A 24699-nucleotide genomic window follows, 5' to 3' on the forward strand; every position below is an offset into this window, starting at 1 on the left:
GGGGAGCCAGAGAGGGAGAAGTGGGGGGCTTTCTCACGCGAGGGATGACTCCTGCGATTTTGATTTCCTAACCGTCCCCACTTCCTCTTCTCAGCAAACCCCACTGGGGCAGCGGGCAGGGCAGGCAGGAACCCCAGCGGGAGGAAGCGTTATTTCAACAGCGGGCACTTTCCTGTCTCTCTACCCCACGCACCATGAGAAGGTGGGCATGTTGGAGTCGCTGGCCCCGAGTGTAGACATATCCTAGACGCCAGCTGGTCCCCGTCCGGGGTCCGTCCGGGGTCACGGCGCCCCCCATGCCGGGGACCGCGGCCAGGGATGGCCTCTGCCGCCTGTGCACCTACTTGGAAGAACTGGAGGCCGTGGAGCTGAAGAAGTTCAAGCTGTACCTGGGGATGGCGACGGAGATGGGGGAGGACAGGATCCCCCGGGGGCGCATGGAGACCGCGGGTCCCCTGGAGATGGCCCAGCTGCTGGTGGCCCATTGCGGGGTCCGGGAGGCCTGGCTGCTGGCCCTGAGCATCTTCGAGCGGATCCACAGGAAGGACCTGTGGGAGAGAGGACGCAGGGAGGACCTGGTGAGGGGTAAGGCGGTGGGGACGGGACCCCAAGGCCTAACCCTTCTCCGGCCTGATCACCGCTGAGCGCACCAGACCTGGGCTGGAACTAGGCCCTTCTTTGTTAGTTTGTTTGTTAAAATATATATATATTTAAAATATATTTTATTGATTTTTTTACAGAGAGGAAGGGGGAGGGATAGAGAGTTAGAAACATCGATGAGAGAGAAACATCCATCAGCTGCCTCCTGCACACCTCCTACTGGGGATGTGCCCGCAACCCAGGTACATGCCCTTGACCGGAATCGAACCCGGGACCCTTCAGTCCACAGGCCGACGCTCTATCCACTGAGCCAAACCGGTCAGGGCTGTTAAGATATAGTTTTATCGCCCTAGCCAGCTTAGCTCAGTGGATAGAGCGTCAGCTTCCGGACTGAAGGGTCCCAGGTTCGATTCTGGCCAAGGGCACATGCCTAGGTTCCAGGCTCAATCCCCGGGGGGAGGGGGGTGGGCGTGCAGGAGGCAGCCGATGGGTGGTTCTCTCTCATCATTGATGTTCCTATCTCTCTCTCCTTCTCCATTCCTCTCTGAAATCAATAAAGAAATATATATATTTTTAAAAAAGAAATATAGCCAAAACCGGTTTGGCTCAGTGGATAGAGCGTCGGCCTGCGGACTGAAAGGTCCCAGGTTCGATTCCGGTCAAGGGCATGTACCTTGGTTGCAGGCACATCCCCAGTGGGAGGTGTGCAGGAGGCAGCTGATCGATGTTTCTCTCTCATCGATGTTTCTAACTCTCTATCCCTCTCTCTTCCTCTCTGCAAAAAATCAATAAAATATAAAAAGAAAAAAAAGAAATATATTTTTATTGATTTCAGAGAAGGAGGGAGAGGGAGAGAGAGATAGAAACATCAATGATGAGCCCTAACCAGTTTGGCTCAGTGGCTAGAGCGTCGGCCTGCAGACTGAAGGGTCCCAGGTTCAATTCCAGTCAAGGGCATGTACCTTGGTTGCGGGCACATCCCCAGTAGGGGGTGTGCAGGAGGCCGCTGATCGATGTTTCTCTCTCATCGGTGTTTCTAATTCTATCCCTCTCCCTTCCTCTCTATAAAAAATAAATAAAAAATATATTTAAAAAATAAGAAAGAAAGGTGGAAAGATGGATGGATGATGGATGAGACATGGCCCAGAGCTGGAGGGGAGGGAGGAAGCCAAGCTAACTCAGAACTTCCTGCTTGAGGACTTTAATGGGAGGGATGGAGGTCATGAAGAACAAGTGTTCTCGACGATAGTGAATGTGAGGTGACGGCTGAGCATTCTGGGGTGTGGTGGCAGCGAGTTATCATGTAGGCCGTCTGGGGTCATGGTAGCTAATGTTACTGAGTGCTGGCTAGATGTGTGCCAACTGACCTCCCCAAATGTCCCTTCCAGATACCCCACCCGGTGGCCCGTGCTCCCTGGGGAGCCAGCCCGCATGCTCGCTGGAAGTCTTTGCTGGAATGCCAAGAAAAGGTGAGCCCTGAGCCTGGTACCTGCTCGAAGGCACAGAGCATCACGTGTCACACCATCCAACTGAGAAGAGATTCAACAAAACAGGCCTTCATTTCTCCTTTGCACATAACAGGAAGTCTTAGGGTGGGTGGCTGCAGAATGCACGCGATGGATTAATAACACCGTCCCAGCCCCAGCTTCTTCCTGCATTTCAATGCTCTGCTGGCCTTTTGTCCCAAGGCTTATCATGTCAATAAATCAATCAAAATATATTTTAAAAGAATCAATCACACCCTAACTGGTTTGGCTCAGTGGATAGAGCATCGGCCTGAGGACTGAAGGGTCCCAGGTTCGATTCTGGTCAAGGGCATGTACTTTGGTTGCGGGCACATCCCCAGTAGGGGGTGTGCAGGAGGCAGCTGATCGATGTTTCTCTCTCATCAATGTTTCTAACTCTCTATCCCTCTCCCTTCCTCTCTGTAAAAAATCAATAAAATACATTAAAAAAAAAGAATCAATCAACGAATGCATAAATGAGTGGAACAATAAATTGATGTTTCTTTCTCTTTCTCTCTCTTTTTTTTTAAAATATATATTTTATTGATTTTTTACAGAGAGGAAGGGAGAGGGATAGAGAGTCAGAAACATCGATGAGAGAGAAACATCCATCATCTGCCTCCCGCACACCTCCTACTGGGGATGTGCCTGCAACCAACTGGGAATCGAACCTGGGACCCTTGAGTCTGCAGGCCAACGCTCTATCCACTGAGCCAAACCAGTTAGATTCATTCTCTCTCTCTCTCTCTCTCTCTCAATCAAACAAAACCCCACTTCCTAGGTTAATGCCTCTGCATCCCCCTGAGGGGGAGATCTTTGTAGGGAAGGAAGTACCAAGGTTCCCGGGCTCCATCTAGAAAGATTGCAGAGAAAGTAGGTGCTAGAGAGTCTACTCTAGACCCTGCTGCACTTTATTTTTATTTTTTATGGTAAAGGTGGAAATTGATTGAAGAATAAGTATAGCCCTAGCTGGTTTGGCTCAGTGGATAGAGCGTCAACCTGCGGACTGAAGGGTCCCAGGTTCGATTCTGGTCAAGGGCACATGCCCGGGTTGCGGGCTCGATCCCCAGTAGGGGGCGTGCAGGAAGCAGCTGATCAATGATTCTCTCTCATCATTGATGTTTCTATCTCTCTCTCCCTCTTCCTTCCTCTCTGAAACCAATAAAAATATATTTTTTTAAAAAAAGAATAAGTATAGACTCCCACGTGGGGAGGGGGAAAGAGTCCCTTATTATTTTTTTTTTTAATATATTTGTATTGATTTCAGAGAGGAAGGGCGAGGAAGAGATAGAAACATCAATGATGAGAATCATCCATAGGCTGCCTCCTGCACGCCCCCTACTGGGGATCGAGCCCGTAACCCAGGCATGTGCCCTGACCGGGAATCCAACTTTGACCTCCTGGTTCATAGATCCGCGCTCAACCATTGAGCTAGGCTGGTCGGGAAGGCCCTGCTGTGCTTTAGCTCAGGAATCCACGGGAGCTTGCTGATGAGCGTCCCCCACATCCTTCGTTCCTCTCCCTTAGATCCCCGGGAAACCTACCGGGACCACGTCCGCAGGAAATTCCGGCTGATGGAGGACCGCAACGCTCGCCTGGGCGAGTGCGTCAACTTCAGCCACCGCTACACGCGGCTGCTCCTCGTGAAGGAGCACTCCACCCCGCTGTGGGCCCGGCAGAAGCTGCTGGACACGGGCCGGGCCCACGTGAGGGCCGGGGGACACCAGGCCAGCCTCATCCAGATGGACACCCTGTTCGAGCCGGACGCCGAGCGGCCGGAGCCCCCGCGCACCGTGGTCCTGCAGGGCGCGGCGGGCATGGGCAAGTCCATGCTGGCCCACAAGGCGATGCTGGACTGGGCCGACGGCCGGCTCTTCCAGGGCCGCTTCGACTACCTCTTCTACATCAACTGCCGGGAGATGAACCGGGGCGCCCCCGAGCGCAGCGCGCTGGACCTCCTCTCCGGCTGCTGGCCCGAGCCCAGCGCGCCCCTCGGGGAGCTCCTCCGCGTTCCCGAGCGCCTCCTGTTCATCATCGACGGCTTCGACGAGCTCAAGCCCTCCTTCCACGACCCTCGCGGCCCCTGGTGCCTGTGCTGGGAGGAGAAGCGGCCCCCGGAGCTGCTCCTCAGCAGCCTGATTCACAAGAAGCTGCTGCCGGAGGCGTCCCTGCTCATCACGACCCGGCCCACGGCCCTGGAGAAGCTGCAGCGGCTGCTCGAGCATCCCAGGCACGTGGAGATCCTGGGCTTCTCGGAGGCCGAGAGGAAGGCCTACTTCTACAAGTACTTCGGGGACGCCGAGCAGGCCCGCCACGTCTTCAACTTCGTGCGGGACAACGAGCCCCTGTTCACGCTGTGCTTCGTGCCGCTGGTGTGCTGGGTGGTGTGCACCTGCCTCAAGCAGCAGCTGGAGGGCGGGGGGCTCCTGAGGCAGGCGACCCGGACCACCACGGCCGTGTACCTGCTCTACCTCCTGAGTCTGATGCAGCCCAAGCCGGGGTCCCCGACGCTCCAGCGCCCGCCCAACCAGACGGGGCTGTGCTCCTTGGCGGCCGACGGCCTCTGGAGCCAGAAGATCCTCTTCGAGGAGCAGGACCTGCGGAGGCACGGCCTGGACGGGGCGGACGTCTCCTCCTTCCTCAACATGAACATCTTCCAGAAGGACATCAACTGCGAGAAGTTCTACAGCTTCATCCACCTGAGCTTCCAGGAGTTCTTCGCCGCCATGTACTACGTCCTGGACGGGGCGGACCGCGCGGCCGGCCCGGAGCGGAGCCTGGCCAGGCTGCTGGCCGAGTACGGGCTCTCCGAGAGGAGCGCCTTGGCGCTCACCGTCCGCTTCCTGTTCGGGCTCCTGAACGGGGAGGCGAGGAGCTACCTGGAGAAGACGCTGGGCTGGAAGGTCTCGCCGCGCGTCCAGGCGGAGCTGCTGGAGTGGATCCGGGGCAAAGCGCTGAGCGAGGGCTCCACGCTGCAGCAGGGCGCCCTGGAGCTGCTCAGCTGCCTCTACGAGATCCAGGAGGAGGCGTTCATCCGGCGGGCCCTGAGCCACTTCCAGGTGGTCGTGGTCAGCAACATGGCCACCAAGATGGAGCACGCGGTCTCCGCCTTCTGCCTAAAGCACTGCACCAACGCCCTGGTGCTGCACCTGCACGGGGCCGCCTACCGGGCGGACGAGGAGGAGGAGGAGGAGGAGGAGGAGGAGGAGGAGGAGGAGGAGGGGGCCTGGCAGGCGTCGGGGCCCCAGACGCGACTGGCACCATCGTAAGTACTCGCTGTCCAAGCGCAGGCTCCTAACCAAGTTCATGTTCTCAGCAGGGGGGTGACTGGGCCCCAGCCGCCGGCATCCTTGGCACCGTCTGGAGAAATACTTGGTGGTGATGACCCGGGGGCAATGGGAGGGCGCTGCCTGCATCTCGTGGGGAGAGGGCAGGGAGGCTGCCGGACACCCCCCTGGCACAGGACCGCCCCACAACAAGTGGTCTGGCTGCCACATGTCAGTGGTATCCTGGTTGGCTTCCTCCTCTGACACAATAGCCATTAGGACTAAGTTGGGGCCTATGTCAAGGAGATTGTGTTCAATCAAGAAATATTACCCAGCCCTGCCAACATGGCTCAGTGGTTGAGCATTAACCTATGAACCAGGAGGTCATGGTTCCATTCCCCGTCAGGGCACATGCCCGGGTTGTGGGCTGCACCCCCAGTGTGGGGCGTGCAGGAGGGAGCTGATCATTGAGTCTCTCTCATCGTTGATGTGTCTATCTCTCTCTCTCGCTCTCCCTTCCTCTCTGAAATCAATAAAAGGGTACTTTGTTTTAAAAAGAAATATTATCCAGATACTTACCCATCGATAAATGAATGGAGCCCTGGCTGGTGTGGCTCAGTTGGTTGGAGTGTCATCCCACACACCAAATGGTGGCGGGTTTGATTCCTAGTCAGAGCACATACCCAGGCTGTGGGTTCAATCCCCAGTAGGGTGAGTACAGGAGGCAACCGATTGATGTTTCTCTCTCTCTTCCTCTCTCTAAAAATCAATAAAATAGATAGATGGATGGATGGATGGATAGAAAGATAGATGATAGATAGATAGATAGATAGATAGATAGATAGATAGATAGATAGAGAAGAGGTGGGTCTGGCCAGTGTGGCTCTGTGGTTGAGTGTCGACCCATGAGGTTACAGGTTTGATTCCCGGTCAGGGCCAATGCTCAGGTTGTTGGCTCAGTCTCCAATAGGGGGCCTGCAGGAGGTGGCTGATCAATGATTCTCTCTCATCCTTGATGTTTCTATCTCTTCCTCTTCCTTTCTCTCTGATATAAATAAAGATATATTTTTAAAAAGAAAAAAGAAGAGATGGTACATATGTATATAATGGAATACTAGTCAGTCATAAAAAAGGTGATATTTTCATTTGTGACAACATGTGTGGGTCTTGAGGGTATTGTGCTAAGTGAAATAAGTCAGACAGGAAAACATCAATACCATATGATCGCACTCCTATATGGAATATAAAACAAAAAGGTAGCAAACGAACAAACAAACCAAAAACAAACTCATAGATACAGACCACAGTATGGTGGTCACCCGAGGGGAAGGGGCTGGGGGAGGGTAAATGAGTAAAGGGGTCCAGGACATGGTGACAGACGGAAGCTTGGCTGTTGGTGGTGATGAGGCAATAGAGTGTGTAGATAGCGAATCATAATGTTGTACACCTGAAAGGTATATACTGTTATTAACTAACTAGAGGCCCGGTGCATGAAATTCATGCATTGGGGGGGTGTCCCTCAGCCCAGCCTGCACCCTCTCCAATCTGGGACATCCCTCTCACAATCCGGGACTGCTGGCTCCTAACCGCTCACCTGCCTGCCTGCCTGCCTGCCTGATTGCCCCTAACCGCTCCCCTGCCGGCCTGATTGATGCCTGCCTAACCACTCACCTGCTGCCATGATTGACATCTAACTGCTCCCCTGCTGGCCACCTTGTGACAATGTGGTGGCAGCCATCTTGTGATGACGTGGGGGTGGCCATCTTGTGATGTGAGGGTGTGAAGGTCAATTTGCATATTACCTCTTTATTATATAGGATGTTACCTCAACATAAAATATATATATATATATCTTTAAGATGAAATCTATCTCCCCGCCCTAGTCCCAGGATTTAAGTCTGGTCTCTACTACTTACCAGCTATGTGACCTTGGGCAAGGAATGCAGGGTCATTCAGGTGCTAAATTAAAATGAAGATGACACTTTCTAAATCACGAAGTGATGACCAAGTGCCAAACATAATCATTGTAAAGCAACTGGGAACACTGAACTGACATGCCCTAGCTGGTTTGGCTCCGTAGATAGAGCAACCACCCAAGGACTGAAGGGTCCTGGGTTTGACTCTGGTCAAGGGCACATACCTCAGTTGCAGGCTTGATTCCCATCCCTGGTCGGGGTGCGTGTAGGAGAGGCAACCAATCAATGAATCTCTCTCAGATCGATGTTTCTCTCTCTCTGTCTCTCCCCCTCCCTTCCACCCTCTCTAGAAATAAGTGGAGCCCTAGCCGGTTTGGCTCAGTGGATAGAGCGTCAGCCTGTGTACTGAAGGGTCCTGGGTTCGATTCCGGTCAAGGGCACATGCCCAGGTTGCGGGCTCCATCCCCAGTAGGAGGCATGGAAAGGCAGCCGATCCATGATTCTCTCTCATCAGTGATGTTTCTATCTCTCTCTCCCTCTCCCTTCCTCTCTGAAATCCATAAAAAAAAATATATATTTAAAAAATAAAATAGAGCCCTGACCGGTTTGGCTCAGTGGATAGAGCGTCGGCCTGCAGACTGAAGGGTCCCAGGTTCGATTCCGGTCAAGGGCATGTACCTTGGTTGCGGGCACATCCCCTGTGGGAGGTGTGCAGGAGGCAGCTGATCGATGTTTCTCTCTCATCGATGTTTCTAACTCTCTATCCCTCTCCCTTCCTCTCTGTAAAAAATCAATAAAATATATTATTAAAAAAAAAGAAATTTGCTTTGCATATATAACTTTGCTATGGTAAATTCTTAAAAAAAATAAAAATAAAATAAAAAATAAAATAGAATAAATAAAAATAAGTGGAAAAATTATCCCTGGGTGAGGATAAACCAAAAAAAAATTTTTAACAATAAAAAACAAGCTTATTTAAAACAAACAACAATAAAAATAAAAAAAAAAGAAAGAAAAAAAACAACCGAACTGACCTGTAGTTCCTTCACGCAGCCCAGAGAGAAATGTTCTGCCAGACGCCTACAGTGAACACCTGGCCGCTGCTCTGAGCACCAACCCGAACCTGATAGAGCTGGCCTTCTACCACAATGCCCTGGGGGGCCAGGGCGTGAAGCTGCTGTGTCAAGGGCTCAGACACCCCAACTGCAAACTTCAGAATCTGAGGTGAGTCTAGCTGGTCTGGGAGCTTCTGGTAGTCCCACCACGCCCTCGCGTGGGGCTCTGTCAGAAAAGAACTCAGGCCCTCGCTGGTGTGGCTCGGTGGATAGGGCGTTGGCCTGTGGACTGAAGGGTCCTGGGTTCGATTCCGGTCAAGGGCACGTGCCTGGGTTGCAGGCTCGATCCCCAATAGGGGGCGTGCAGGAGGCAGCTGATCGATGTTTCTCTCTCCGTCGATGTTTCTAACTCTCTGTCCCTCTCCCTTCCTCTCTGAAATCAATAAAAAAATACTTTTTTAAAAAAAGAAAAGAACTCAGGAGGGTGTGTGACTTTGCTCGGCTGCCAGCACAAAGGGCCACCGTCCGGGTGACTTAAACCACGGAAACGTATTTCTCACGTGTCCGGAGGCCGGAAGTCCAAGATCCAGGTGTTGGCAGGGTTGGCGTCTCCTGAGGCCTCCTGCCTTGGCTTGTAGGCATCCGTCTTTCCCTGTGTTCTCACAGCGTCTTCCCTCTCTGTGTGTGTCTGTGTGTGTGTCTCTCTCCTTATGAGGACACCAGTCCTATTGGACCAGGTCTCATTCTAATGACCTCATTTTAACTGAACCCGCCCTGGCCACCTAGCTCAGTTGGTTCCAGCATCGTCCCCATATGCCAAGGTGCAGGTTCCATCCCAGGTCAAGGAACGTACAGGAATCAACCAATCCTGATATGCTAAGTGTCCGACCATTCCTTTGACCGTTTGATCAGTCGCTATGACGTGCACTGACCACCAGGGGGCAGACGCTCCAACCGGTAGGTTAGCTTGCTGCTGGGGTCCAGCCTCTCAGGACTGGGTGAGACAGGCCAGACACACCCTGGACAAATCTGTGCACCAGGCCTCTAGTGAATGCATAAATAAGTATAACAACAAGTCTCAGTCTCTCTCTCTCTCTCTCCCTACCTCTCTCTCTCTCTACCCCCTTCCTCTCTCTAAAATAAATAAATATCAAATGCAGTGGGAACTCTTAAAAAAGGGGGGGAGTCCTAACCGGTTTGGCTCAGTGGATAGAGCATCGGCCTGTGGACTGAAGGGTCCCAGGTTCGATTCCGGTCAAGGGCATGTACCTTGGTTGCGGGCACATCCCCAGTGGGAGGTGTGCAGGAGGCAGCTGATCGATGTTTCCAACTCTCTATCCCTCTCCCTTCCTCTCTATAAAAAAATCAATAAAATATATTTTTAAAAAAAGCAGCAGGGGGAGCCTTAGCTGGTTTGGCTCAGTGGATAGAGCATCAGCCTGCAGACTGAAGGGTCCTGGGTTCGATTCCGGTCAAGGGCATGTGCTTGGGTTGTGGGCTCGGTCCCCAGTAGGGGGCGTTCAGGAGGCAGCTGATCCATGATTCTCTCTCATCATTGATGTTTCTCTATCTCCCTCTCCCTTCCTCTCTGAAATCAATAAAAAAATATATTTTTTAAAAAGGTGGAGGGAAAGGGAAGGGTTGTCAGGAACACACACGGAAATGTCTTAGAAGAGGCAAATGTATAGGATAGAAAGCGGGATGGTGACTGTCAGGGCTGGGAGGACTGAGGCCTGCGGAGTGGTTGACGAATTACAGAGTTTCTGTTGGGGATGATGGAAAAGTTCTGGGGATGGAAGTGGTGATGGTTTGCACAACACTGTGAACGTACTTAATGCCACTGCACTGCACACTTAGCCACGGTACATTTCATGTTATACTTTTTAAAACATATGTATTTTTATTGATTTCAGAGAGGAAGGGAGAGGGAGAGAGAGAGAGAAACATCTACTGGCTGCCTCCCGCACGCCCCCTATTGGAGCGTGTGCCCTGAAGGGAATGGAACTGGTGACCTCTGCGTGCATGGGACGATGCTCAACCAACTGAGCCAGGCCGACCAGGGCTGCTTTTTGTTTGCTGTTGTTGTTGTTTGAGGTATAATTCACATACCGGACCACTCTGGCACGATTTTTCTCTTTTGAGGATATTGCACAAAATTGTGCAAAATATCACCAAGATCTAATGGCAGAAGGTTTTCATCAGACCAAGGAGTTACACCCTACCCCTTACCTCCAATCCCCTCCCCGCCACCCCCACCCCAGCCCCTGACACCACTAATCTCCTTTCTTTGAGTTTAGAAAAAGGTAAAAATAGACCTAAAAGGAGGGAACCCTAGCCGGTCCCAGGTTCGATTCCAGTCAAGGGCACATTGCCCGGGTTGTAGGCTCGATCCCCAGTCGGGGGGCAGGGGGTGTGCAGGAGGCAGCCCATCAATCATTCTCTCATCACTGATGTTTCTATCTCTCTCTCCCTCTCCCTTCCTCCCTGAAATCAATTAAAAAAAAAAAAAAAAAAAAAAAAAAAAAGAGCGAGCCCTAGCCGGTTTGGCTCAGTGGATAGAGCATCGGCCTGCAGACTGAAGGGTCCCAGGTTGGGTTCCGGTCAAGGGCACACGCTCTGGTTGCGGGCTGGATCCCCAGTAGGGGGCGTGCAGGAGGCAATGATTCTCTCTCATCATTGATGGCTCTGTCTCTCCCTCTCCCTTCCTCTCTGATTGAAAAGTAATAATAAATAAATAAATGAAAGAAGACGGCGGGAGAGGAAGGATAACGTGACCGCTCCGCTCTCTCCTCCTTCCCATCCAGGCTGAAGAGGTGCCGGGTGCCCAGCTCCGCCTGCCAGGACCTGGCCGCCGTGCTGACCGCCAACAAGAACCTGATGAGGATGGACCTGAGCAGCAACGCCCTGGGGCTGCCGGGCGTGAGGCTGCTCTGCGAGGGCCTACGGCACCCCAAGTGCAGGCTGCAGATGCTCCAGTGAGTCCCCGCCCCGGAGCACGCTCTCCCTCCGTCCGCCTGGTCTCCCCGGCCTGAAACATCTCCCCAAATGCTGAGGGTCCCCAAGTCTCTACCTCGACGTGAGGGCTGCCCTTTGACCCCTGCCCACCCTAACCCACGTGCGCCCAGGGCCGTCCGACCCCAGGGCTTTTGGTGGTGCAGTTCCCTTTCCCTGCGATGCCACTGGGCTAAAGCCACCCACTTCCACGCAGAACACGTCACGTCTGACACTTCCGGTCACTGAACGGCGTGGCGGTTTCCTGAGCCCCCTCCACCCTGTTCCACCCCCCACCTCCCACCCCACCCCCCACCCCCTGCCGCCGCCACCGCCACCACCCAGCAATTCTCTGTCTCACCAGCTAGGTGTCCTACAATTTCACTCACTTCTTTAAAAAGAAAAATTTTTTTTTATTGCTTTCAGAGAAGAAGCAAGAGGGAGAGATAGAAACATCCATGATGAGAGAGAATCATTGATTGGCTGCCTCCTACACGCCCCCCAACTGGGGATCGGGCCCACAACCCAGGCATATGCCCTGACTGGGAATCGAACCCAGAACCCTTCAGTCTGCAGGCTGATGCTCTATCCACTGAGCCAAACCGGCCAGGGGCAATTTAACTTACCTCTGACACTATCTACTTGGAAATAGTGTTCAGACCAGCCTTGGGCAAACTACGGTCCGCGGGCCGGATCCGGCTGTTCTATCCGGTTCTCTTGCTCTCCCCTCCGCTCCTTTACTTTGAATTTATATTAGTTCACACAAACACTCCATCCATGCTTTTGTTCCGGCCCTCCAGTCCAGTTTAAGAACCCATTGTGGCCCTCGAGTCAAAAAGTTTGCCCACCCCTGGTTCAGACCCTACAAGTAAAGGGTTGGGTCCCCTAAGACCGCCCCCACTCCAGATGTCAATCATAAGTCCAGATGGCCACGGTGCTTCTGACCCACGGGCTGTACATTGGGGGTTGCCGTGAGCCCCTCCTTGGGGGTCAGTTAATTTGCTAGAGGGGCTGGCAGAACACAGGAAAACACGTACATTGATCGGTTTATGAAAGACAGGTATGAAGGGTGGCCATGAACACGCAGAAGAACAAGATACACAGGGCCTGGTCCGGGGGGTGGGGGTTGTCCCCCGAGCCCAGGAGTTGCTTTCCCTGTGGAGTTGGGGTGATGATTCCTGGTGCGGGCGTGCACCCCATCCCAGAGGGATTTTCTGGAGCTTCATCCCGTAGGCGTGCTCAATCATTAACTCCATCCCCAGCCTGCTCCCCTCTCTGGAGGATGGCGGGGAAATTCCAAGCCCCTCACCACAGCCTGGTCCCCAGCCCCCTCGGAGCCCACCCTGGGTCACCTCAGGAGAACAAAGGACCTGCTATCACCTAGGGGATTCCGAGGGACTTAGGTGCTCCGTCAGGACCAGGGGTCAAAGACCACACAGGAGAACAAAAGCAGCCCTTATCACTGGGGATTTTAGGAGCTCTGTGCAGGAACCAGGGACAGAGACCAAGGTGGATGCTTTCTGTTGATCTCAGGGCCGCCTCCTCCTGTTCCTCTGTTGACTCCGTGTAGCCTGTGAGACCCAGCTCAAGGTCCCAGGGAGCCTTTCCAAGCCGCACCCCCTGTTTGCCGAGTGATGGTTTTGAGAAACATTAGCTCAGGTTGGCTGAGCACGATCTGTGGGCAGGGCCCTGCCCACATCCTCCACCTCTAGTTATCCCCACACAGCCCTACGAGGTCAGTGCTATTGTCACCCTTACTTCATTTTAATTGTTTTTAAATGTATTGATTTAGAGAGAGACATCCATTTTTGTTGTTCTATTTATTTGCTACAGGCCCAGTGCACAAAATTCGTGCACGGGTAGGGTCCCAGGCCTGGCCAGCAATTAGGGCCAATTGGGGCCTGCTGGCTGCCGGCCGGGGCCTTCCTTCCCCCAGCTGCCAGCTGCTGGCCGAAGCTTTCCTTCATTCCAGGCTGCCCCCTGCTGGTCAGCACACGTCATAGTGAGTGGTCAAACTCCTGGTCAGTCGAACTCCTGAGGGGACAATTTGCATATTAGCCTTTTATTATATAGGATGCATTCATTGGTTGACTATTTAAAAAAAATTTTTAAAGCCCTAACCGGTTTTGCTCAGTGGATAGAGCGTCAGCCTGCGGACTGAAAGGTCCCAGGTTTGATTCCAGTCAAGGGCATGTACCTTGGTTGCGGGCACATCCCCAGTAGGGGGTGTGCAGGAGGCAGCTGATCAATGTTTCTCTCTCATTGATGTTTCTAACTCTCTACCCCTCTCCCTTCCTCTCTGTAGAAAATCAATAAAATATATTTTTAAAAAAAATTTTTTTAAATAATTTTTTTTTATTGATTTCAGAGAGGAAGGGAGAGGGGGAGAGAGATAGAAACATCCATGATGAGAGAGAATCACTGATCGGCTGCCTCCTGCACGCCCCCCACTGGGGATCAAGCCCACAACCCCGGGCATGTGCCCTTGACCAGAATTGAACCCTGGACCCTTCTGTCTGCAGGCCGACGCTCTATCCACTGAGCCACACCGGCTAGGGCGGGGGACAGTCCTCTAACCAATTGAGCTACCGGGCCAGGGCCTGGTTACCCTTCTTTCAGAGTCACTGAACCTGAGTCACAGCACCACATGAAACCTACCTCTGAGACTTGATGAAAACGTGCTGAGGTCACAGGCTTGGCAGGTGGCGGGTGCGGGAGCCAACACAGGTCATTGAGCTCTAGAGACCCCACTCCGGCACCGCCAGGCTGGCACCATCTAACGGGGTGGTCATTGTCGTTGCTTACCCGTCCGTCTTACCAGACGGGACATCCTGGCTGAGAAGGGTGACGTCTCGTTCACCTCTGTAGCTTCCGTGACAGGTGTGGGCTGGTGCAGGGCAACGAACCGGACTGGACCCTCCCTCGCCAACGTCTCTTTCCTCCCGAGGTTGCGGAAGTGCCAGCTGGAGGCCGGGGCTGGCCAGGAGGTGGCCTCGGTGCTCAGCTCCCACCGCCACCTGGTGGAGCTGGACCTGAGCGGCAACGCCCTGGAGGACTCGGGGCTGCGGCTGCTGTGCGGGGGCCTGCGGCACCCGGTCTGCAGGCTGCAGATCTTGTGGTGAGTGTCTCCTGGGACCCTTCAAAGGCCGTTCTCCCGGCGAATGATGGGATGAGAATGCATCCACTGCTGGGCCAGCCCGTGTTCGGAGCAGCGTCATTTGCCGTAGCCAACTCAAATGTCCATCATGGGTGGACGGAGAAATAAAATGAAAAGTGGAATATACATGCAATGGATATTATTCGGCCTGTAAAAAGGAATGAAATTCTTTTTTTTTTTTTTAATATATTTTTTTGCCCTGGCTGGTTTGGCCCAGTGGATACAGCGTCAGTCTGTGGATTGAAAGGTCCCGGGTTCGAGTCCAGCCAAGGGCATATGCCTGGATTGTGGGCTCGATCCCAAGGAGGGGGCGTGCAGGGGGCAGCTGATTGATGTTTCTCTCTCATCGATGTTTCTAACTCTCTATCCTTCTCCCTTCCTCTCTGTAAAAATAATCAATAAAATATATTAAAAATATATTTTTTTAAAAAATTTTTTAAATAAAAAATATATAATTTTATTGATTTCAGGGAGGAAGGGAGAGAGAGAGAGAAACATCAATGATGAGAGAGAATCTCTGATCGGGGAGCCTGCAACCCGGGCAGGTGCCTCTGACGGGAATCGAACCCGGGACCCTGAAGTCCACAGGCCAATGCTCTATCCCAGTGAGCCAAACCGGCGAGGGCGATAGTTGACCTTTTCCATGTGATTGGTGGTTCTCTGTGTATCTTCTCCGGAGAAACGGCTATTCCAGGCCATCGCCCATGTTCAATATGTATGTCGAATAGGTTAAAGATCTGTCACCTCACTGCCGCAGCCTGTGAAGACCTGGCCTCCACCCTCCCTGTGAACCAGAGCCTGATGGAGCTGGACCTCAGCCTGAATGACCTGGGGGACCCCGGGGTGCTGCTGCTGTGCGAGGGCCTCAGGCACCCCCAGTGCAAACTCCAGACCCTCCGGTGAGTCCAGCTTTTGCTCACCTTCCCAGGAGTCCCAGTTCACAGTCCTTGTCCTTCTAACCCGGCTCCCTGGGCCCATGCTCCCGCCCCGCCTCTCCTAAAGCTCCAGCTCCACCTGCCCCCTTTCAAAGAGCTCTCTGCCCCAGGGCCTTTGCACCTGCAGCTCTTTCTTCCTGGAATTCCTTTCTGCTCTGCTGTCCTCGGTTTTACCCCGATAACATCTGTTTTCTCTGTTAGGACTCACAATGAATGCTTCCTTCCCATGGACACTTCCCACAACCCCCCTTTTAAAAATATACATATATTTTTTATTTCAGAGAGGAAGGGAGAGGGAGAGAGATAGAAACATCAATGATGAGAATCATGGATCGGCTGCCTCCTGCCCACCCCTCACCGGGGATGGAGCCTGCAACCCAGACATGTACCCTGACTGGGAATCGAACCGTGACCTCCTGGTTCATAGGTGGATGCTCAACCACTGAGCCACGCCAGCCAGGCTCCATAACCCCTTAATAGTTTTTTGTTGTTATTGTTATTTTTCTTTATTTTTTCCCCCTTAATAGTTTTATGATGCTATTTGACCTTATGCTTTGCCTCAGCATCCCTTATTCCCATTTGTTATTGTATGAGTGTGATATTCCGAAGTGCAGGGGCTGGGTCAACTCCATATTCTAATGGTATTATAAGACCTGGCTCAGAGGTGCTTAAAAATACATAGCCGGTGTGGCTCAGTGGATAGAGCATTGGCCTGCAGACTGAAGGGTCCTGGGTTCGATTCCGGTCAAGGGCACATGCCCGGGTTGTGGGTTTGATCCCTGGTAGGCGGTGTGCAGGCAGCAGCTGATCAACGATTCTCTCTCATCATTGGTGTTTCTCTCTCTCTCTCTCCCTTCCTCACTAAAATCAATAAAAATGTATTTAAAAATAAAAATAATAAAATACACATATTTTTTAAAATTTATTGATTGATTTGAGAGATAAACAGAGAGAGAGAGAATGAGATTGTTGTTCCACTTATTTATGCCTTCATTGATTGACACTTGTATGTGCCCCAGACCGGGGGTTGAACCTGTAACCTTGGCGTATCTGAACAGTGCTCTACCCAGCTGAGCTTCTAGCCAGGGCTAAAAGCACATGTTTTTAAGTGAGTGAACAGATGAATAGACAAATGAACAAAGAGAGAATGCAGCAAGGCTGTTTACTTTCAGAAAATTATTTTTCTTTGTAGTCCCAAAGGAAAGCCTTTTTTTTTTTTTTTTAATATCTTTTCTTCACACTCCTCTCTCTGCTGCCCCCTTTAGGCATTGTTTTGGACTGCAGATGAGCTGAAGGAGAATATCCATCATTCTTAACTGGCATCAAAACATCACTGTGGGTCCGCACATGCTCTGTTTTACTTATATCCTCTTCACTGTCCTCCCCAAAGCTCATCTGTGGGCACTCATCTCTTTATTTTTACATAAATGACTCATCTCATCAACCTCTCTTTTTCCTCCCACTTACCTTTATTTATTTTTAAAATATGGTTTTATTGATTTCAGAGAGGAAGAGAGAGAGAAAGCCCTGATCAGTTTGGCTCAGTGGATAGAGCATCGGCCTGCGGACTGAAGGGTCCCAGGCTCCATTCCGGTCAAGGGCATGTACCTTGGTTGCAGGCACATCCCCAGTGGGGGGTGTGCAGGAGGCAGCTGATTGATGTTTCTCTCTATCCCTCTTCCTTCCTCTCTGTAAAAAAATCAATTAAAAATATATTTTAAAATAAATAAATAAATAAAAGAGAGAGAGAGAGAAACATCATTGATGAGAGAGAATGGAGAATCACTGATTGGCTGCCTCCTGCACACCCTACTCTGGGGATTGAGCCCGAAGCCTGGGCATGTGCCCTGACCGGGAACTGAACCTGGGACCTCCTGGTTCATAGGTTGAGGCTCAGCCACTGAGCCACGCCGGCCGGGCCCTCCACCCCCCACTTACCTTTAAACATGTAAGGCCTGTTCAGCCTGTTCAGGTCAGTGTAAGCCTATCCACTTCATTCCTTGAAATCGACTTCTACGCCACCACTTGCGATATTCCAAATGTCATCGGTCCATCTCCATATTCAGGCATTTGAGTTGTTTCCAACTCTTTGCTGTTATGTACAATGTTGGGATGTATTTTTTTTTTTAAAGAGAGAGGAACGGGGAGGGAGAGAGAAACATCGATGTGAGAGTGGAACATCTGTCCGCTGCCACCGGCACGCCCCCTATCGGGGATGGAGCTGCCACCAGGCACATGCCCCGACGGGAACTGAACAGGCCACCTTTGGGTGCACAGGACAGCACCCAATGGAGCCACAGCGGCCAGGGAGCAAATGCCTTTCTTAACCCTTAGAAGACTCCACCTAGGGGTAGAATTGCAGGATCAGACTGCATTTACACATGGGGCATCTCAAAAGAATTCCAATTGCTCTCTCAGAAGATGGAAAGGAGGGCCCGGCCAGCGTGGCTCAGTGGTTGAGCACTGACCTATGAGCCAGGAGGTCACAGTTCAACTCCGGTCAAGGCCACATGCCCGGGTTGTGAGCTCGATCCCCAGTGGGGGGCATGCAGGAGGCAGCTGATCAGTGATTCTCTCTCAACATTGATGCTTCTCTCTCTCTCCCTCTCTCTTCCTCTCTGAAATCCATAAAAATATCTACACTAATAAAAGAGTAAGATGCCAATTGACTGTACCTTTGTCACACCCACCAGCCAATCAGGAGTGAGTATGCAAATTAACCCAACAAAGATGGCGGGTTAATTTGCATACACAGGCACCTAGCGGCTGGGGGCGGGGCTGGACACTTGTGTTGTCGCCATGGCAATGACGCAGGCCTCTGGCACCGTCCCAGCCACTCAGGGCCTCTGGGCAGCATGGGAAGGCGGAAAGGCGGCCCCAGGCCGAAGCGAAGGCGGTGCCGGCAGCCAGGGGAAGGATGGCCCATTCTTGCACGAATCTTCGTGCATCGGGCCTCTAGTATTTAATTAAAAAAAGATGGAAAGCCCTGGTCAGCTTGGCTCAGTGAATAGAGTGTCGGCCTGCTGGCTGAAGGGTCCTGGGTTCGATTCCGGCCAGGGGCACATGCCTGGGTTGCCGGCTCGATCCCCAGTGGGGGGTGTGCAGGAGGCAGCCGATCCATGATTCTCTCTCATCACTGATGTTTCTATCTCTCTCTTTCTCCCTTCCTCTCTGAAATCAATAAAGAAATATATTTAAAAAAAAAAAAAAAGATGGAAAGGAGAAAAATTCCTGCACAGCTCCTATATTTTTCTTTCTTCCTTTTTTTTTTTTTTTTTTTTTTTTCATTCTGAGGCTATGTCTGTTAAAGCTGGAGACAGTGAGACAAGGAATGGCTGAGAACAGAAGCAGCCACAGGAGAGGCCGGGGCCGGGCTGCGTGAGCTCACTGGAGAGTCAGAGAGAAGGGGGGCCTGGGAGACAGGTTCAGGGGGTGAGCCCAGGAGGAGCCATTTGCTCTCCTGCTTGCAAATCTGGGGTGAGGGGACCCTCGGAGTCTAGGGGATGCAGGCCTGAGAGGGAAGAAGAGGGGGGGGGTGGGGGGGGTGGGAGAGGCGCAGGCGTGCTCCTGGGCGGGAAGCCCCTCCTTCCATATCGGTGTTGTTTGGCTTTCCCTATTTAAAACTCTGGTGGGTAGAAAATGTTCCTACGTCGCATTTCTCTCATAATTAGTGAAGCTGAGCATCACTTCGTGGGCTCATTAGCTCTCCCGGCCTCCTCGTTTGGCGAGTTGCTTGTGCATGGCATGGCCGTCCCAGCTTGTGTTCTGTGGCTGTCTTTTTTTTTTTTTTTTTTTTTCTTGTGGTTGTCTTACTGATGCGCAGAGCCAAAGTCCCCTAGATATTTTATTTTTATTTATTTATTTTTTAAATATATTTTATTGATTTTTCACAGAGAGGAAGGGAGAGGGATAGAGAGTTAGAAACATCGATGAGAGAGAAACATCGACCAGCTGCCTCCTGCACATCTCCCACCGGGGATATGCCCGCAACCAAGGTACATGCCCTTGACCGGAATCGAACCCGGGACCCCCCAGTCCTCAGGCCGACGCTCCATCCACTGAGCCAAACCGGTTTCGGCACCCCTAGATATTTTAAAGATGAACCGTTCACTTACTGTATGCTTTGGAAATATCTTTTCTTTCTCTTTTTATTTTATTTTATATTTTATTGATTTCAGAGAGGAAGGGAGAAGGAGAGAGAGAGGGAGAGAGAGAGAGAGAGAGAGAGAGAGAAACATCAATGATGAGAGAGAATCACTTATTGGCTGCCTCCTGCACACCCCCTGCTGGGGATTGAGTCCCCAACCCAGCCATGTGCCCTTGACCGGAATCAAACCTGGGACCCTTCATTTCGCAGGCCGACGCTCTATCCACTAAGCCAAACCGGCTAGGGCATTCTTTATTCTTTCTTTCTTTTTTGAGGGGGCGGGGGTGGGAATTGGATTTTTATTGTTAAATTGTAAGAGCTCTTTACATATTCTGGATTCTAGTCCGTTTCAGGTATATGACTTGTAAATATTTTGTGAGTTGTCTTTTCACTTTCTTGAAAGATGGTGTCTCTCTTTCTTTAAAAAATATTTTATTGATTTTTTATAGAGAGGGATAGAGAGTTAGAAACATCGATCAGCTGCCTTCTGCACACCACCTACTAGGGATGTGCCCCCAACCAAGGTACATGCCCTTGACTGGAATCGAACCTGGGACCCTTCAGTCCACAGGCCGACGCTCTATCCACTGAACCAGACCAGTTAAGGCAGTGGTCGGCAAACCGCGGCTCGCGAGCCACTTGCGGCTCTTTGGCCCCTTGAGTGTTCTAACACCACTTGTTCAACATAGACTCGCCCAGGCCGAAAACCGACTTCTGCGTGTGGGCCACGAAGTTTCAATCGCGCTGTACGTGCCCGCACGTGGTATTTTGTGGAAGAGCCACACTCAAGGGGCCAAAGAGCCGCATGTGGCTCTCGAGCCGCGGTTTGCCGACCACGGAGTTAGGGTAAAAGATGGTGTCTCTTTCTTCTCTAACACTCTCCTCCCCTGCCGAAACCGGTTTGGCTCAGTGGATAGAGCGTCGGCCTGAGGACTGAAGGGCCCCAGGTTTGATTCCAGTCAAGGGCATGTACCTTGGTTGCAGGCGCATCCCCAGTGGGAGGTGTGCAGGAGGCAGCTGATCGATGTTTCTCTCCCATCGATGTTTCTAGCTCTCTATCCCTCTCCCTTCCTCTCTGTAAAATATCAATAATATATATATATATATTTAAAAAAAACACTCTCCTCCCCGTGTTCCTTCTTTTTCTGCCTTTTCCTGTCTTTCTTTTCTCTCTCTCTCTCTCTCTCTCTCTCTCTCTCTCTCTCTCTCTCCAGGCTCGGCATCTGCCGGCTCAGCTCCACGGCCTGCGAGGGCCTGGCGGCTGTGCTGCAGCGGAACTGCCACCTCCGGGCGCTGGACCTGAGTTTCAACGACCTGGGCGACCGGGGCATGTGGTGGCTGTGTGAGGGGCTGCAGCACCCCACCTGCAGGCTCCAGAAGCTGTGGTGAGGACTGGCGTCGGGCTGGGGGTGGGGGTGGGGGTGGGGGTGGGGGTGGGGGTGGGAGGGGGATCGTGCCTGAGTGCCAGCGTTTGCTTGTCCTTGCTTTCTCCTTCTTTTCCTTTGTTTATTTTTTAAAATATTTTTTTAAAATATAATATATTTTATTGATTTACAGAGAGGAAGGGAGAGGGATAGAGAGTCAGAAACATTGATGAGAGAGAAACATCGATCAGCTGCCCCCTGCACACCTCCCACTGGGGATGTGCCCGCAACCAAGGTACATGCCCTTGACCGGAATCGAACCTGGGACCCTTCAGTCCGCAGGCCGACGCTCTATCCACTGGGCCAAACAGGTCAGGGGCTGCTTTTTATTATTATTTTTATTATTTTTTATTGATTTTAGAGGGGAAGGGAGAGGGAGAGAGAGATGGAAACATCAATGATGAGAGAGAACCATGGATTGGCTGCCTCCTGCACACCCCCTACTGGGGATCCAGCCCACAACCCGGGCATGTGCCCTTGACCATAATCGAACCATGACCTCCTGGTCCATAGGTGGATGTTCAACCACTGAGCCATGCTGGATGGGCCCATTGGTAGCTTCTTGTATGTGCCCTGATGGGGGATTGAACCCCAACCCTTGGCCTATTGCGGTGGGGGTGGGGTGGGGCGGGGCAGGTGCTTAAATCTACTAAGCTACCTGGCCAGGCCCCTTAAATGCCTACCATCACCATCTTAATCTGGACTACTTTGGTTCTACTCTTGTCTGCTTATCAACTAGTCCCCTAAAAACTGCACCCCGGCCCTCACCAGTGTGGCTCAGTGGATAGAGCGTCAGCCTGCGGACTGAAGGGCCCCAGGTTCGATTCCGGTCAAGGGCATGTACCTTGGTTGTGGGCACATCCCCAGTTGGGGGCGTGCAGGAGGCAGCTGATGGATGTTTCTCTCTCATCGATGTTTCTCACTCTCTATCCCTCCCCCTTCCTCTCTGTGAAAAATCAATAAAATATATTTTTAAAAAACTACACCCTGCCCTAGCCCGTTTGGCTCAGTGGATAGAGCATCAGCCTGTGGACTGAAGGCCCAGGTTCGATTCTGGTCAAGGGCACATGCCCGGGTTATGGGCTGGATCCCCCGTGGGGGGGCGTGTAGGCGGCAGCGGATCCATGATTCTCTCTCATCATGGATGTTTCTCTCTCCCTCTCCCTTCCTCTCTGAAATCAATACAAATATATATGTTTTATAAAGTACACCCGGTTCCCTATGGAGAAGACTCTCTCCGGAAGGAGCTCTCGGTGCTGCTCCGAGCACTCTCTGTCTCCCACAGGCTGGACAGCTGCGGCCTCACAGCCAAAGCCTGTGAGGACCTCTCCTCCACCCTGGGGGTCAACCAGACCCTGACCGAGCTCTACCTGACCAACAACGCGCTGGGCAACACGGGCGTCCGGCGGCTGTGCAGGCGGCTGAGGCATCCCGGCTGCAAACTGCGGGTCCTCTGGTGAGAGGGGCCCCGGGCCTGCGGGAGGCGGGACAAAGCGCAATGGCCATCGATGAGCCCGGGTTCTGGGTTCCATTCCTCCTTACGGGGGTGCTGGAGGCAGCTGATCAGTGATTCTCTCATCATTGATGTTTCTATCTCTCCCTCTCCGTTCCTCTGAAATCAATAAAATTATATATATATATATATATATATATAAAATAACTAAACAAATAAAATAAAAGCAAGGCTTTCTTTAACATTTTTTTATTGATTGGAGAGACAGAGATTTGTTGCTCCACTTATTTATGCATTCATTGGTTGCTTTTTTTTTAAATATATTTCTTTTTTTTCTTTTTTTTAATATTTTATTGATTTTTTACAGAGAGGAAGGGAGAGGGATAGAGAGTTAGAAACATCGATGAGAAACATCGATCAGCTGCCTCCTGCACACCTTCCACTGGGGATGTGCCCGCAACCAAGGTACGTGCCCTTGACCGGAATCGAACCCGGGACCCTTCAGTCCGCAGGCCGACGCTCTATCCACTGAGCCAAACCGGTTTCGGCTTTTTTTTCTTTTTGTATAGCAAAAAGTGAGAATTATTGAACAAGTACAGACTCCCAAATGGGGAAAGGGAAAGAGGGAACTTCCACGTAGGGAGGGGGAATGGGTCCCTGATTGACTTTTTAAATTATATTACGCACACACATACATATATATTTATTTATTTATATTTAATTAATTTCAGAGAGAGAGAAAGACATCAATGATGAGAATCATTGACTGGCTGCCTCCTGCACACCCCACACTGGAGATGGAGCCCACAACCCAGGTAGGTGCCCTGACCAGGATCCAACCTGACACCCTTCAGCCCCCAGGCCGACACTCTATCCACTGAGCCAAACCAGCCAGGGCCATTGGTTGAGTCTTGTCTTGCCCTGACTGGGGATCCAGCCCACGCCCTGCGTGTCAGGACCACACTCTAGCCAACTGACGGATGGGGCCGGGACCGAAGAGGGAATGGTTTCCACAGGGCGGGACGCACGATGGATCCGATGTGCGACTGAGTGCCCCGTTGTGCCCGCAGGTTGTTCGGCATGCACCTGAGCACGCTCACCCACAAAGAGTTGGCGGCGCTCCGCTGGACCAAGCCTTACCTGGACCTCGGCTGCTGACCGCGCCGCCCCTGCCCAGGACGGGGAGGCGCTCGTCCACGTCCAAACGGCCAGACTGTGTGTCTGTGTCCCCCCCACAGGCAGAAGCAGCGGTTCTGCTTGGAGGGGAGGGCGGGGCCTGCCTGCCCTGGAACACTGAGCTGTAGGTTTGGGGATGTGGGTGCCATGAGGGGGTAGAGGGTGGCAGGGGCTCCCCACGCAGGGTGATGTCCCCCACCCCCACCCCCACCCAGGGGACACTGTGCAATGTCAGGAGACCTGGGGGTGTTGGGGAGCTACCGGCCTCCAGCGAATAGAAGCCAGCCATCGCACTAACACCTACAACCCACAATCAGCCCCCCACGCTATGGAACTGAAAATGGACTTGTGCTGCCCACCGGGTGCAACACCCTCACCCCCACAAGGTTCCGGGTCTGATCCTACGTCGGGGCACACACCTAGGTTTGGGGTCTCATTCCTGAGTCTGGGTGAGCACTGGCGGCCACTGGTGGACGTTTTCCCTCTCAAACCAATGGGAACGGCCTGGGGAGGCCTGGCCGGAGTGGCCCGGTGGTGGAGAATCAGCCTTCTGCCCCCCACACTCCCCGGTCAAGCACACGCCCAGGTAGTGGGCTCCATGCCCGGTGTGGGGTGTGCAGGGGGCGGCCGACCCGTGATCCCCATCATTGATGTTTCTCTCTCCCTATCTAAAACCAATTAAAAACACTTAAAAACCCCCACAAACTCCTTGGATGAGGACTGGAATCCAATGGGATGGTGCCCTGGTCGGGAAACCCTGTCCCATCCTGAGATGGAGCTTGCCACAGACCAGCCGCTGCAGCGAAGGCTGGGGCCCCAACAATGCTTCCCCCAAGCTGGAGCAGAGGGAGGGGGCTGGGCACCTGCCACCAGCTGGTGCGTGCAGGCTGGCCAGGCCCCTCCGCGAGGTTTGGGTGAAGAGGATGGAGATCAGCCAGTGTCACTAACTATTGGGCATTTGAAGCTCGCCACTTCAGACCAAGGTCGTGGTTGTTGGGCTGCGGGAAGAGGATGACTGTGGGGAAGCCTGTGTGGTTCTGCAGATGGGATAGGGTCATAGCTCACCATCCCACC

The 24699-nt window shown here is 52.4% G+C and overlaps 1 protein-coding gene across 2 annotated transcripts; it reads left to right on the plus strand.

The window, feature by feature from the left end:
• Positions 1–296: 296 nt before the first annotated feature.
• On the plus strand, positions 297–24327 carry NLRP12 (NLR family pyrin domain containing 12; the record flags this gene model as incomplete). 2 transcript variants are annotated; one of them, XM_080645028.1, is made up of 10 exons in its annotated part: positions 297–585; positions 1989–2069; positions 3633–5370; positions 8341–8511; positions 11147–11317; positions 14281–14451; positions 15219–15389; positions 20787–20957; positions 22282–22452; positions 23520–24327. In XM_080645028.1, the coding sequence occupies 10 exons, from the start codon at positions 297–299 to the stop codon at positions 23605–23607; spliced, it is 3222 nt and encodes a 1073-aa protein (XP_080501154.1). In that variant the 3' UTR covers positions 23608–24327. The 2 variants fall into 2 exon arrangements, with proteins under 2 accessions (XP_080501154.1, XP_080501155.1); XM_080645029.1 differs by lacking the exon at positions 20787–20957 and having other exon boundaries at positions 23520–24225.
• Between the last annotated feature and the right edge of the window lie 372 nt (positions 24328–24699).

This window comes from Plecotus auritus (assembly GCF_963455305.1).
Source record: "Plecotus auritus genome assembly, chromosome: 10".
NCBI lineage: Eukaryota > Metazoa > Chordata > Mammalia > Chiroptera > Vespertilionidae > Plecotus > Plecotus auritus.